Source organism: Spea bombifrons, chromosome 11 (genome assembly GCF_027358695.1).
Source record: "Spea bombifrons isolate aSpeBom1 chromosome 11, aSpeBom1.2.pri, whole genome shotgun sequence".
Taxonomy (NCBI): Eukaryota; Metazoa; Chordata; class Amphibia; order Anura; family Pelobatidae; genus Spea; species Spea bombifrons.
In genome coordinates, this window is record NC_071097.1 from 10,570,074 (window position 1) to 10,586,592 (window position 16,519).

Genomic DNA, 16,519 nt, shown 5'->3' on the forward strand with positions numbered 1-16,519 from the left:
CACGGTGCCTGCGGTTATGCCCCGCTCCCAGCTCCTATTCTTATGTTTCTATTACACATAATTTGCTGTCCCTTCAGTGTTAACTATTATGGCTCCGGATATTCTTAAGGTTATGTCTATGAATGTAAAAGGCCTAAATAGCCCTCATAAGCATCGACTGGCACTATCTGAGGCCCGCAAGGCCCGCGCCGCTGTCGTATGCCTGCAGGAAACTCACTTCTCAAATATCCACCCGTCGGCCTTTTCTTCTTGCCAATACCCTGCGCACTACTCAGCCACGGCCTCTACTAAAACGAAAGGGGTATCTATACTTATCCACAAAGATTGGCCCTTTGAATTGATTAAAAAGGTTTCCGACTCACAAGGGAGATTTCTCTTTATTGTGGGACGCTTGAATCAACAGGTTGTTACCGTGGCGTGTATATATGCTCCTAATGCTGACCAACTCCCGTTCCTGTCAATGTGCTTTGAGAAATTATCTAAGGTCCAACAGGGTCGCATATTGGTCTGTGGGGATTTTAACCTCCCCTTAGACCCAGTGTGGGATACATCCTCTTCGGCATCCCAGGGCCCAAAGTGCGCCCCTACGTAGATTATGTTCGGGTTTTCAGGACCTCTTGTTACAGCACGGGTTATATGATTCTTGGCGCATCCTACATGGTACAGAGAGGGACTACACGTTTTTTTTTTCTGAGGCCCATAATAGTTATTCCAGGATCAATTTTATATTTGTAGATAAGCTCACTTTACAAGATGTCAAATCGGTCGTTGTGGGTGATACCACGCTCCGATGTTTGTGGACTTTCCCTCGGTGGCAGCAGTTAGGGGATACGGAACGTGGCGTTTAAACGAATCTTTGCTTAATGACAAGGAACTTGTCTCCACCCTCGTCACGGCGACTAAAGATTTTTTCGCTATTAATTATACTCCTGAGGTAGACGTTCCGACGGTTTGTCTGTTTATAAGGCGTTTATTCAAGGCCATTTCATACAACATACCTCCCGTTTGCGCAGGGAGTCTTACCTCACGTTATTGCATAAGTTGACCTCTCTGGAATCCCAGCATAAGGCCAACCCTACCACTGTTTCTGCGCAGGCACTGCACAAAGCTCGCTCGGAACTACGGGCGCATCTTCTACAACACACTGCTTTTAACTTGCGGAAATCTAAACAGCTATTTTACCGTAAAAGTAATAAGGCTGATACTCTGCTGGCTCGCAAACTCCGTGCCAAAGCAGCACGATCTGCAATATCCTATGTTCTCAATAATTCAGGACATAAGGTTGCCAACCTTAGAAAATCTAATCTAAACGGCCGCTGGGTGCTGATGCCGCCAGCCGGCGATACTTTTTTTAAATTTAATATGGCAAGCCGGATCGGCTATTAAATGAAAAAAAAAATAGTATTAAAGCAGCGCCGGCCGGCGGCATCAGCACCCAGCGGCCGTATGCGATGGCCGCCAAGTGATGGGAGCAGCGTGAGGGGTGAAAGCTCCGCCCCCTCGCACTCACCTTTCACCCCTCACGCTGCTCCCATCACTATGCGGCCATCAGATTGTTGGAAATCGAATCTAAACGGCCGCTGGGTGCTGATGCTGCCGGCCGGCGCTACTTTAATACTTTATTTATTTTTAATATGGCAAGCAGATCCGGCATATTAAATAAATAGGTGAGTGCGAGGGGGCGGAGCCACTTCACTTGACTTGCCCCCCAGGCCTTAGGCTGCCAGCCCTCCCCTGGTTGCCAATTCAAAAGCCATAGTAGAGGAATTTGCTGCGTATTACCACGCGCTATATAACCTTAATCAGGATGCTGATACGCACCAACCCAGGGAGGAAGAAATTAATAACTTTTTAGATACCCATAAGGTGCGCCATCTGGTGGAGGCCCAACAAAATCTCTTATCACAGCCGATAACGTTAGATGAGATTAAAACTGCAATTAAAGCTCTCAAGGCTGGCAAGGCTCCAGGTCCTGATGGCTTGTCTGATATCTTCTTTAAGAGCCTTTGTCCACATTTAACGCCTCACCTTACCTGCTTATTTAACTTTATTTTCTCTCATGGCACGGTACGAACTAAGCTTTTAGACGCCCATATTATAACGATTCCCAAACCAGGCAAATCGCCGACGAAATGTGAAAACTTTCGGCCAATTTCTTTGCTTAATTCTGACATTAAATTGTATTCAAAAATATTAGCGAACCGGTTAAATCAGGTCTTACCAAGTGGGCTTTGTTATGGTGAGGCAGGCCCCGTCTACGACAATACTCGTAGATTCATTAACATTCTTTCACGAGTGCAACACTCCAAAGCCGCAATGCTATTACTTTCCCTTGATGCCGAAAAGGACTTTGACCGCCTGAATTGGGCATACATGCGGGAAGTTCTCCTTCGCTACAAACTCCCTATAGCCTTTATTCGAGCTGTCTTGGCCCTTTATTCTTCTCTTCGTGCTACGGTGTCATATGCCGGGTTCCACTCCGCCCCTTTCCCCATTACCAATGGTACGAGACAGGGGTGCCCGCTGTCTCCTTTGATTTTTGTGCTTGCCCTGGAACCCCTGGCCATAGCCATTAGGAACTCCCTGGATATTCGTGGCTTTTGTTCTTCATCTCTCAAGCACAAACTGGGGTTGTTCGCCGATGATATTCTTTTGGCCATTTCAAATCTGACTGCAGCCCTCCCCCACCTTCAGAAACTGTTAGACGATTATGGTCGATGCTCTTATTATAAAAACAATACTACTAAAACGCAAGCGCTACCTATAGGCTTCCCCCATGATGTGATTGCCTCCCTTAAAGAAGCCTTCTCTTTTGATTGGCGTACCGATTCGATCCTATATCTGGGATCTTAGTACAATATAACTATAATAAACTATGGGCCACTTTAACAAAAGATATACGCAGGTGGGGCAAATTTGAAGTCTCGTGGTGGGGGCGTATTGTCTCCCTTAAAATGATGTGTCTTTCCAAACTCCTTTATTTGTTTCATGCTATCTCACTGCCGGTTCCGCGACATCTTCTGTTACTGTATCAGCGAACCTTTAATGCACACATTTGGTTGAACCGTCCGCCCAGATTTGCGAAGCGCACTCTCTATATGCCTGTTTTCCACGGCGGTATGGGTGCCCCTAATTTGCTATATTACCATGATGCCGCTAGACTGACCCAGGCCCTACAGACGGTGTTTGCGAACCCCGCCCCAAAATGGGTTGATCTGGAAAATGACCTTCTTTTGCCTTATAATTATCGTCAACTCTTGTGGTGTTACAAGCGAGAGAGGCCTAAACTTCCCTGTCCAGGACCTGTTCTCCAACACACCTTCGGTATTTGGGACAGGAAATTGTTGCCTGTTTTACATGCACCCTGGGTTAGGCTCTGTATGCCGATCACTTCTCTCCATTTCTTCTCACCTAATCTGTCCCTGAACCGTTGGAGGGACAAGGGGATAGTTTCGGTTGATAATCTGTATGACAAACTAAACTTACGCCCCTTCACTGTTCTCCAGGCCCAATATGCTCTACCACCCAGCGATTTGTTTCTTTATCTTCGAGTCAAACACATTCTTGTTCAACTGTTGCCCACTGGTATACCTGTGCTTCAAACTCACCCCTTAATGAAGCACTGTTCTACCTCCCCTTATCTGAGACATACCATCTCGGTATGTTACCGTACGTTTTTTTGGCCCAGGATCCAAACTATCTTATATGGTAAAGTGGGAAAAGGAGCTGGGCATGCCGTTAGATCTGGAGGACTGGAACAAAGCCCTTCGTAATTTACAGGGTGTATCTCGCTGTGTATCGGACTGGGAAGTGAATAGGAAGGCTCTCTACCGTTGGTACCTGGTTCCTTCCCGATTGGGGAAGGGACTCGCTTCGACATAATTCATCGACTCAGAGATGGCGGTTCTTTTTTTTTTATTGTTCATATGCAATACTATGACACAAATTGTATATCGCAGTATCTTCAAGCTATTATATGTATCGTTGTATCTGTACCGCGATGTGTATTGTACCGCTTTGCGCAAAGGGCTTAAACCTGGTTTAACACATGTGGATTGCAATTACACATATTGAAATACACAACCTGTGACCTATTGTAATTTTTTAGCAAAAAATCCCAGCCTTTTTAAGCTAGCCGTAAACTGTCACTAATACACTGTGACAATCGTCCATCGTCTGTAAACTGCCTCCTCACCTTCTGATGTGATGCTGTTGGCATTACATTGGTGGTACCGCTGAGAGAAGTGGGCTAATATTCGTTCTCTTTCTTGTGTCTCTCCCATAAGGGCAAGCTCTTTCAAAAACATTCTAAGGCAGAAAAATAAAGGCATTTTCAGCTGGTTTGATTTTAATGATTTATGTATTAAAGGTACCACATTAATGAATACATTAAAGCTGAAAGGAATGAAGAAAGACCTGTGTGCTAGTGTATCTAACGGTTGCAATAGTAAAATAGAAGCTTTATAGATCATCACTTTCATTTGATATGGCAGGTATAAAGCCAGCAAATCTAAAACCAAAGTTTCCCATGATTATAAATTCATGCTTGTAATTCTGTTGAATATGTAGGTTGTTCTCCTATGTGAAAAAATAAAAAAAGTATGTATGTTTGCCTTGAGCACACAGAATTCCCTTCACACAATTATTAATAAGAAGCTAATCAAGTTTTGAAGTACTGTAATTTCTAAAACATTATGATTCTTGAAGATTTATGAAGATCAATGAGTTTTCATATCATATGCTTTAACTGAAACATATTTAACTCTTTTAAATATAGATTGTGGGGAGGAATTTGTTGAGGATCCAGGCAGGGTGCAGTGGTGTGATTGAGACACTGGACTACAGATCTGCAGTCCTACTCTTGATGGTATAGTGAATTGGATCAGGAAAACCGGTATCTTTCATGGCATTGAGTCATCTGTCTCTGTTCACCCCTCATTGAGCATACACAGCACTGTGTCCCTAGTCAGTGCTACTGAGGAGTCACAGATAGGGGCTGGGGAAGTAAAATAAAGCCATCAGCAGATTTATCACTGCTCATTTGAGAAAACTATAAAGAATTGCATGCAGTCCATGATTGAGAATTATTAAATGGACAAGAGACAAGAAGGAGTTGACATACATTCCAAAAAAGATGAATGCTAACAATTCTGCATGTGCCAATAGAACATAGGTACAATTACTCCCTTAGGTTTATGTACATAATTTTTGTGTTCAGTGAGTGGAATTTAAATACCATGCCTTAGTATATGAAAAGTAATCCCTGGTAAAGCAATATACAAAATAGTCACACATTTAAATATAATGTAATGCTGAAACATATTGCTCAATTGCATTTTCTGTATAACTCAAAGACCTTTTGTAGTAAAGAAACCCTGGAGTCATAGGCGTAAGGGGAACATGACCCTGCCAGCACTACAGGACGGTGCACATGGTATTAGGGCAGGAAAGGGTTAACTCAGCAAGGGTTAGCACGAGGTGAGAATGCACAGGGAACGAGGGGGAAGTCACAAGGAACGTGACTGTAGGGGGAAGGGGACAGGGCTATAAAGCCCCTCTAAGCACACGTGCAAGGGGCAATTACTGAACACCACAGGAGCAGTTTCCCGCCCGCCCTCCCTCTTTTTGTCTTTTGCTTTGTGTTTTTGTTTTGGCTTTGTGTGTTTTTTCTTTCCCCCTTTCCCTCTTTCTTTTTGCAGGATCCGTTTTCTTTGCTGTGGCGGAGGAGTTCCCTGGAGAAGTTTGAATGATAATGGGAGTGGCAAGTTGATGGTTTTGGTTAGAGGTTAGAGTTAATGCCCTCCCTGTACAGGATTAACCAAAGCGTTAAGGTGGAGCTCCCCTATCCGACCCGCGGTCGCTTGGGCGATTGTGGTATCCGGCGGAAGGGGTAGTGTGAAGCCATTGTTTTGTGTTTAGGTTGGGAACCCTCAGCTGTTTGTACACAGGTGTACAGAAGACTGTATAGTATTTATACAGAAGTTATTATTAAAGTGTTTTTACAATAATTTATAAGATGTTAAATAAAGTTATGTCGAGACATTTGTTAAATAAATGTCTCGGCCTTTTCTAAATCCAATCCTGCTGGTGTCTGTCTCTTATTTCGGGTTTGAGAAATGGGGAACCGCCTGGGTATGGGCAGTGCAAGGGTCATGTGCGGGAAATTTGCTTAGTCAAGAAGAATAAAAAGTAACAGCCCCCCCACCCTCATTTTCAATATACTTTGGTATAAATAAAGATACTGACATGGGAAGGACCAAAATCTAAAAATTCTAACCTGAGGGCTTGATCAAGAGACATCCCAGTAAAGACAAAAAATTTCAGATACTCCTCTGCGACCATCTTACTGAATTCATTGCTGCATAGACATAGAAAAAATAATTATTGGCCTGTGACTACAAGACACATACTGTATGTCAGGAGGGACACAGCACATACACACAGGTTTACTATGCAAACACAACAAAAGTCAGAATGCATCATTTGAACTGAAAAAAAAAATAAAATACAAACATAGAAAGTGATGGCAGATAAGAACCATTATGCCCATCCAGTCTGTCCAGTTTGCCTCAATCATTTGCCATTTGGCTTCTCCCTCCAGGAACAACCCTGTTGCAAATGTTTGTGTCGTCAGCAAATAGACATACCTTTCCATTAAGGCCATCTGCAATATCACTAATAAAATATTAAAGAGAATGGGTCCAAGTACAGATCCCATTGACTACAACCCTCTGTTTTCTGTCACTCAGCCACTCCCTAATCCATTCAACAACATTGAGATCTAAACTCAGAGATTGCAGTTTATTTATAAGTCGTCTATGTGGCACAGTGTCAAAGGCCTTACTGAAATCCAAATACGCAATGTCTACTGCACCACCTTGATCAATTACTTTAGTCACCCAATCAAAAAAAAATCTTTTTGGTCTTGAAACCCATGTGACTTCAGATGACTTCAGATGTCAACAATCCTGTCCTTTAACATTGTTTCCATTAATTTCCCCACTACAGATGTTAGACTAACTGGCCTGTAGTTGCCCTACTCCTCCTTACTGCCTTTTTGTGAATGGGCACAACATTCGCTACTTTCCAATCCCCTGGGACGACTCCCATTACCAATGATTCGGTTTTGCTAGTACACCACCAAGCTCTTTTAAAAACATGGGGTGTATCCCATCAGGCCCCATCGACTTATTTGTCTTTACCTTAGACAACCGAAGTAGAACCTCCGCCTCGATAAACTCACATATTTCAAATGACATAGGTCTTTTTTTATTAACTGAGGTCCCATTCCCTCATTTTCATTTGTAAAAACTGAACAGAAATGTTCATTGAGGCAGTCAGCTAGACCTTTATCCTCTTCTACATACATTCCTTTTGTTTTTAATCTAACTAATCCTTGTTTTACTTTCCTTTTCTCATTTATATGTCTAAAAAATGCTTTATCTCCCTTTTTTACTGACAGAGCAATTCTCTTTTCGGCATGTGATTTGGAAGCACTTATAACTTTCTTTGCTTCTTTCTGCATAATTTTATAGATCTGTCTATCTTCCTCACTTTGAGTATTTTTGTATCTACTAAAGGCTAACTTCTTGTCTTTTATGATTTTGACCATTTCTGCAGTTCCACAGCGGTTTCTTTGATTTTTTACTCTTACTGACCAACCTAATACAATTTTCTGACCCCATCAGTCCCCTATGGACGTACCAGTACATCCAAAAAACACATCCCAAGAATCCCCTATTGACATACCGGTATGTCCTGCCTTTCTTGCAGTGGCAGGGACAAATCCCTGCCGCTGAATGGGAGATCAGGCTGTTGTTTGACAGCCTGGACTCCCCCCTGACAGCAGAAGCCAGCATCGCCGGCTTTCTGCTGTCTGATCTGATGTAACAGCTTCTGGCATGAAACCCCGAAAGCTGTTACATTTTTAAATGCCGATTGCTGTATAAAATTCTACAAAAAATGTATACCTTATAGTATGTTCCTTAAAAGTGCTGGGAAAGTATACAAAATCTATATAAATTAGGTATTTCTGAAATAATTTTGTAAGGATTCAGAGGAAAAAAAAAAAAAAAAAAAGGTGTTTTTTTCAAATTTTTGCTAGTTTTTACTAAATCTCTCATTCTGAATTTTCAGCTAATCATCCAACTATGGTATCAAAAGAAAGCTCTATCTCTCCTTGAAAAAAACAATATCGTATAAGACGACTTTTTAACCCCAGAAAATCTTCTTAAAAGTGGGGGGTCGTCTTATACGCCGGGTACTAACTTAGAAACCCCTAAAAAATGCATCCACCGGGTACTTACCAAGCCGGAGGTTCCCACGAAGCCACCAATCTCTAGGGGAGGGGCGAGTGAAGAAGCCGCCTCCCCTGGGCCGGTCTTCAGGGCTGCGCCGAGGTAGGTGCAAGATCGTGATCTCCCCCAACTAGCCCTGATCAGCAGGGCTGGTTGGGGAGATCACGACCTCCCTCTAACTAGCCCGACATTAGGGAGCTCGAGGTCTGGCACTTCAGACCTCGGTTTCCCTGCTCTCTAATCACTACGCGCCGGCTATTGATGCCGAGCGCAGGGATGATGTCATGTCCCGGCGCTCTGCATCAATTGCCGGCGCGTAGTGATGAGGGAGCAGGGAAGCTGAGGTCTGAAGTGCCAGACCTCGCGCTCCCACAACTGGATGGAAGAAAGAAGACAGAAGATAAGGTAAGAGATGGGGAGAAAGGGGTGTGAGTGCAGTGTATGTATGTTGGTGTGATATGGTCAGTGTTTTTGTAAGCTGGTGTGTGTGTATATATATATATATACACACACTGTACGAGTTGGTTCCTCAACTACTTGTTTGAAAGATAATCTCAGTAGGGAGTTCAGAATATCTGCACGTCTGCTCGCACCCGCCAGTCTCAGAAATCTATACTTACCAGGGCACGGTCCTCCTCTGGTCCTGCTGACATCATAGGGGGCGCGGCTAGGCAGAGCAGGAGGCTTGCTGCAGTGATGTCATCTGAGGGGCGGAGCTTTGGGAAGGCAGTGGATTTAAAAATCAGGAAGTGCTCTCTCTAGTTACCCTGTTGTGGTCTTCGGGCTTCAGTATTGCTGTGAGTTTGTTTCCTGTAATTTTGACCATTTGCTTGCCTGACTTCCCTTCTGCTTATTGATTTTCTACCTCTGCCTCGTCTGACTACCCGCTCTGGTTTTGATCCCCGGCTTGTACGACTACCTGATTTGTGTACCGACCTGGCTATCCTGACCATCCTGATTCTGTTAACCCCGGCATTGCTGAGTTCATCTGTGAATCCTGTTCTACGCTGACTTCTACACCTTGCATTCTCAACTCATATCTACTATATCTGCTACACCTGGCCTCCTCACTGTTGGGATCATCTAAGTCCTGGTTGCTGCTCACGAGGGTCTCCTTTGGGAACGGTACTCCAGGTGGAAGAACTTCTGCGGTGAGTGCTGTGGTGTCAGCGGTCATGACACTTACTATGTCATTGGTGCCAATGTGCACCAAGACAGCTGGATCCTCACCAGCCCCTCCCAATAATCTATCCACTCTGTCTGCAACATGCCAAACCCGGGCACCCGGGAGACAGCAAACCATTCGGTTGCTGCCATCAGATCAATCACATGCAACTGGATAACTGAGAGAGTAAATAAATTAATAACAAAAGTATCACTATTTAGAAAGAATAAAACTCATCCTAAAAAAGTGAACAAACCAACCAAAACATTTGCGTTGCACTGTGTCTGTTAACTGAATTAATGGCCACATCACTGACTACAGCAAGGTCAATGGTGCCTTATCAAGTTTATCTGGTGAATTGGAACCCACAAAAAGTTAGTGAATACCTGGGATGATAGCTACTAAAGGAAATGTATGTATCTCAGTTCCAACTCTGTCCAATTTCCCCATTAGTGCAAGCCCCTATATTATGCAAACCCGTTTATCATATGCCTTGGCATTTTACTTCTTAAGTCTTGCAGTGGCTGTCCTACATGGTGAGCTTTACATCTTTAAAAGTTGTTTAATCTGATGCTCTAGGTTAAGTCTTAGAGGTTATTACTTGATGTATTACCACCCTTTATAGTATAGCAGGAAACCTTACCTATTTGGTTATGACTACATTTCCAAATGTGTATACTTTGTATAACACCTTTTGAAATAAGATGAGACAAATTGCATAACTGTGACCTTGAGTTACCCATGAGCAATTCAATAATCACACAATGTATATAATATGTAGACAAGTATTTGTACGGCATGAAAAATGGTCAGGCTTAATGAAAAACATATCATTATCATGCAATGTCACCATAAACTGGCAATGGACTGTTGAACTGTGTCTGGTTGATGATGACATTCAAGAAAGTCCACTACACCACAGATGACAGGTCTTTGGTAAATATGGTCCTTACAATACCCACACGTACTTCTTCCCCAAGTGCCTTGCCACATCTGCCTTCCTGAATCCATCCAGGTTGTAGAGTCTCTTTGCCAGACGTTTTGCAGCTTCCTGGTCCGCTTTATGTCCATTAGATAAGGTATCTGTGCTTCCATGAGCCAGGCATTCGGTGCTGTCCATCTTAGAGTTGGACTCGGAGGCTAGGTTGCCAAGGGGAGGTTCACTAAAGCAAAAGAAATACAGACCTATCAGCAAATAGAATGATATAAAAAATACCAAGCAGAATCTCAAACAAAGCAGTTAACCTTATTTGTTGAAGTAAGGACTGATATCTGCTAAAGTTCATTTGAAATATTGAGATTAGCATATAATCCTCCACATGAGTGACATACAGGCCATCACAATTTAAATAAGAATTCTGCACATAACACATCAAGCTGTGCTACAACCCATATCTAAAACAATGATTAATGAAACAAAAAAACAATTATAGCTGAAGCACTTTACAAGGATCTCATAAACAAAAAAAACTATATGCAGTATGGTGTTCTGATGTATCTTATGCATTTTTGTTATTATTTTGCTACTATTAATATATATATACGCTCCGACACAAACACAATGTCCGTGTAGAGTATAGTATGGGAAGTGTTGGCGACATGCAGCCCAGTAGGCAAGTCCAACCAAATGCCCGTAAAAAAACAGCCCATTGCAGTTTTGGAAAAGAGCTTGCTGTATGTGTGCTCTCCAGTTCTACCCGAAGCACATTTACAAACAGAGAATACCGTATTTGCTCGATTATAAGATGACCCCCCAAAATCTGAATATTAATTTAGGAAAAAAAGAAAAAGTCTGAATATAAGACGACCCTTTAGGAAAAAAGTTTTACTAGTAAATGTTAATTCATGTAAACTATGTAAACTTTTTTTTTAATAAAAGCTATGATTGAGAAAAATATTTTGTTTTTATTTCCTTTTATTTTCTAACCTGCCCCCCAGTTATGCACATCTGCCCCCAGGCTTGCCACTCTGCCCCCAGGCTTGCCACTCTGCCCCAGAAATGCCTTATACCCCTATATGCCACTGTGCCCCATGATGTGCCATTTTACCCTCTAAATGCCACTGTGCCCCATGATTTGCCTTTTAACCCTCTAAATGCCACTGTGCCCCATGATATGCCTTTTAACCCTCTATATGCCACTGTGCCCTATGATATGCCTTTTGACCCCCTATGTACCACTCTGCCTCCAGAAATGCCTTATTCCCCTATATGCCACTCTGGCATTTAGGGGGATAAAAGGCATATTATGGGGCAGAGTAGCATATAGGGAGGTATAAGGCATTTCAGGAGGCAGAGTGGCGTAAAGAGGGTTAAAAGGCATTTCTGGAGGCAGAGTGGCATAAAGGGGGTTGAAACGCATATCTGGAGGCAGAGTGGCATTAAGGGCATTCCGCTGCGGGGAATTCTCTGACAGCCAGAGGGTGTATGCGCGATGGACGCAGATAACCCCTGCTGCTAACGGCACCTCCTTTCCGGCTGCGGCGGAAGTTGCCTATGCGGATCGCGTAAATGTCTACCCACTGCACGCCAGGGACTACACACCAGGGAGTCAAAAGCACCAGCAGCGGAGGTTACCAGACAGGACAATCCAGGTCCCCTGCAGCGCTGCAGGGGATCTGGATCTTAGTCTCATAGTCAGATCTCTATTTGAGGTCTGATTATAAGATTCGCCCGATTTTAAGGCGAGGGGTATTTTTCAGAGCATTTGCTCTGAAAAAAATCTCGTTTTATAATCGAGCAAATACAGTATATAGAAAACAATAAGGGTAAAAAATAGATCCAGTAATAACAGAAATGCCACGTGAAGCCATTCTTCTTTTAGAAATTCTGGTTTTATAAAAAAACACTTAGAAACAGTGTCCTAATGTACCTGCCAAATATTTATCAGGCTATCCCACAGTGGGATACAGGGGAGGGCTGGCAGCCTACGGCCTGGGGAGGCAAGTCTAGTCAGGTAGCCCATTGCGCCACCGAATCAGCCCACCATCCATACCCATCTTTTTCTGATTTTCTAACACATGTTGATGTAATGTGATGGGATTTGGAGTACATCAGTACACTAAAAAAAGTCATCATGCACGGGATGCCTGAAACCACAGTTTCGTGCCACTAATTATTTTTAATAAGATATGCAGCTTGACACAGAGTAAATAACACAAAACCTTTACTTTTCCTCTCACTGATCTCTAAGCCTAGAAAGTTTTGTCCTTTGAAGTGACTACAAATTCCAGAGGGCGTTTTATCTCCGGATAAGTAAAAATTAAATTGTTCAATTTATTCCTACAGAAAGTAAAGTGCCAGACAACAGATGACCAAATACACACACCAGGACAGGCTCTGCCACACCCAACACCCAAACATACACCAGGACAGGTTCTGCTACACCGGCACACACACACACACCAGGACAGGCTCCTCCACACAACACTCAAATACCCACACACCAGGACAGGCTCTGCCTCATGACACCCAAAAACACACACCAGGACAGGCTCTGCCACACATCACCCAAACACACCAGGACAGGCTCTGCCACATCGACACCCAAACACACACCAGGAAGGCTCTGTCACATCGACACCCAAACACACACCAGGACAGGCTCTGCCACACCGACATCCAGACACACACATCAGGACAGGCTCTGCCACACAGACATGCTCATATTACACATTTGTATTATTTGAGCCTGAGACTAGCTTAGCGCACCAACATTTTTTCTTTTCCCTGTTTGCACATATTTGAGGTTGTTGGCTCCTCATCAGCTTGCTGTCCAGGGGTTAATTGGGAGGATGTTTAATTGCACCTCCCCCAACACATTAATAGGGTTTTGGTAGCAGGAGAAACAGCTTTGTGTGCCCACTATGTGGGAGGTGAGAGTAGGTTCTCACCCTATTGAGAGGGTGCATTGACGTGGCGAGTGAGCTTAATTATGCTTTGGCCAATTTATATAACCAAAACCTCTCATTTATATTATGTTTATATATTTGTTGCCAACTTTATTAGGGTGAGAAGCGCAGACTGTTTTTGTTTTTTGTACACACACCGACAGCCAGACACACACCAGGACAGGCTCCCCCACACCGAAAGCCAGACACACACCAGGACAGCCAGACACACACACCAGGACAGGCTCTGCCACACCAAAACCTAAACACAAACACACCAGGATAGGCTCTGCCACACCAACAGCCAAACACACACACACACAGCAGGACAGCCACTGACACCCACCAGACAAGCTAAGATACAACAATAAAAACAAAAAAAATTCCACACTGCTTTGTCGGTGGCCCTCCCTTTTGTGTTTTTGCACCCTTGTGTACCACCCCCTGCCACCACTATGTGTAGTTATCCCCCCAGCATGCCCATCACTTTAACATTGATTTATGTAATGGCCCTGGTGTATTGATACGGCCAGCATAGATAAAATAATTCCCTGCAGTATGGGGGATGTATATCTGACTAGTTTGTTTCTTCCATGAGTGTCAGGGTCCATTCAGGCTGCGGAGCTGCATATCTCTGTTTTTCCCTGCCTTGCCTCAGTTCCCATGTTTTGCTGTGGTCCACTCTTGGATTTCCGTATGCTCTGTCCTGAACCTCTGATTCCTTGATTCCAGTCTGCTCTTTGCTTCAGCTCCTGTTTCCTTTATAAGGTGTGTCCCACCCGTTTGTTCTGTTTGTCTCAGTCTGCACTCTAAAGGTATGTCCTTCTCGGTTTTGTGTTTGGATTCAATGTTTGGTTTATCAGTATTTTTGTATCCAGGGCTTAGCGTTAGGACCCACCGTCATTGGAGTACTTTGGCGTAGTGGTGGGCTAAGCATACTATGGCCATATGATGTGATGGAATCTCTAATTGTTATCTTTTAGTCCTAGGCTAGTTCCTGTATTCATGTTTGTCTGTCTCTTATGTACCTTTACCCTCCATCCCTGAACCATCTGAGGATTTCGGTTCCTCTCTCCTCTCCCCATGTCCCAGTTAAGTAGTCCTATCCTTGCTTAAAGGAGAAGCGTCCGAGGATTCCGGCTCCTCACTCCTTGCCTTGTTCTCTGTCCTTTGTTGTGCCCTGTATCATGTATTGTCTTGTATGGTTATGTTCCTTGCTCTGTCCTTGCTTGCTACGTTTCTGTTGATGCTCTGCTTAGCTTCCATACTCCCTACCTGCGGCATCCTGCACATGATTCCAGTGCTATGTTTCATGCCTGCTCCAGGGTGCCTCCAGGATATCTCCAAGTTTTGTTCGTTTAGTCAGATCCAAGTTTTGTTCGGATTTCCACATCCAGCCAAGTTTCGTTCTGCTCTGTTCTGGACATACTCCACTACTGCATACTTAACTCCTGAACACCATCTTTGGGCGCTCTGGGTCTTTACAGTCGTCTGTATGGACCCAGTTCCCTGACAATGAGTCTATACATCCTATACACTGTAGGGCAGCATTTTATCTGGGCTGGTCAGCAGAATGTAAAAGTTATATTTGTCCTGGAAAACATGGCCAATGTGGTCACCCTAATGCCCTTGTATATTGCCCCCAGCTTGCCCCACATTCTATATTCATCCCACCACCCAGCCCCCCCTTTAGTATTGATTTATATGATGCCCCCAGCCAGCACCCCCTGGTGAATTAATGGCCCCAGCCAGCACGCCCTGGTGAATTAATGCCTGCCCCTCCTTGATTGAATTCACACCATCTGCCCAACACCCTCCCTGTGCAATGCTTTCCCCCACTTACACATACATGCAACCACACACATATTCATTCCTTTATTTACTTTATTTATTTAATCAGACCAGGCCCCTCTATTACGAGATACCAGACTAAATCAGGCCCTAACACGATTTAAGGTTTGTTTGCTGATGATATTCTTGCTTCAATAACAAACCCATCCACTTCCTTACCTTCCCTTCTACATCACTTTCAACAATATGCTCTAGTGTCGTACCACAAACTCAATCTCTGTTAAATGCAAATGTTGCCACTCAACCTAGATCATTTGTATGTTGACCATCTCAAGAAAGACTATGGCTTTGAATGGAAGAAAGATTATATATCCTATTTGGGTATAAACCTTGTGCTGTGTCTTTCCCAGATCCATGACTATAACATTAACCCCTTAAGGACAATAGGGGTTATTACTCGTAGTATATTGTGGGACAATGGCTATTTTAACATTTTTCGGTGTTCCTGTTTAGCTGTGATTTTCTTCTTTCTCATTTCATGCTCCCACACATATTATATATTGTTTTTTTCAGGACAAACAGGGCTTTCTTTAGATACCATTAATTTTATCATATCATCTAATTTACTATAAAAAAAATGATAAAATATGGGGATTTTTTGTTAAAAAATTACTTTTTCTCACTTTTTAAACAAAAAACTTTTACTCATCTGCAAAAACGAATGAAAAAACCTGCTAAATAGATTCTACTATTTGTCCTGAGTTTAGAAATACCCAATGTTTTTATGTTTTTTTGCTTTTTTCTGCACGTTATGGGGCAATAAGTACAGGTAGCGTTTTGCTATTTCAAAACCTTTTTTTCCAAATCTTGTAATTCTTCCCCCCATGTGCCATTTCGGGTATCTTTGAAGCCGGCCAATGCAATTTACCCCATCAAGTCATATATTTTTTAAAAACTAGACACCCCAAGGTATTTCACATGCTGGTAATTTAACCCTTTCCATGCACTAATTTTACCACCAGCCTTTGTGAAACTTTATGGTAGTAAATTTTTTTGTATTTTTTTCACACACGTTGTACTTCAGGTATAAATTTATCGCTCCTGGTATATGTCCGTGTCAAACAACACCCCAATATGTGTTCAGTAACATCTCCTGAGCGCAGTGATACCCCACATGCATGGGTTTGTTGGGTTATTTGGGAGGTAAAAGGCCGCCTTTGTGAGGTGTGTATTTTTTGGCCATTTAGACATCTGATCCTACTGCTCCCATGTCCCATATTTGGGACACCTTTGAACCCGGCCAATTCAATTTATCCCATCCACTCATGCATTTTTTAATACGAGACACCCTATGGGCATTTGTAATGCCAATATTTTA

At 43.2% G+C, this 16,519-nt stretch overlaps 1 protein-coding gene across 1 annotated transcript in view; it reads right to left on the minus strand.

Annotated features, from left to right (window-relative positions):
* Positions 1-16,519, minus strand: part of PSD (pleckstrin and Sec7 domain containing) — a 250,839-nt gene that overhangs the window by 109,280 nt on the left and 125,040 nt on the right. The window contains exons 6-8 of the mRNA XM_053450936.1: positions 10,431-10,625; positions 6,278-6,358; positions 4,196-4,308 (exon numbers count right to left, since the gene is read on the minus strand). Coding sequence (XP_053306911.1) covers positions 4,196-4,308; positions 6,278-6,358; positions 10,431-10,625 — 389 coding nt within the window. The remainder of the gene's footprint in view (positions 1-4,195; positions 4,309-6,277; positions 6,359-10,430; positions 10,626-16,519) is intronic.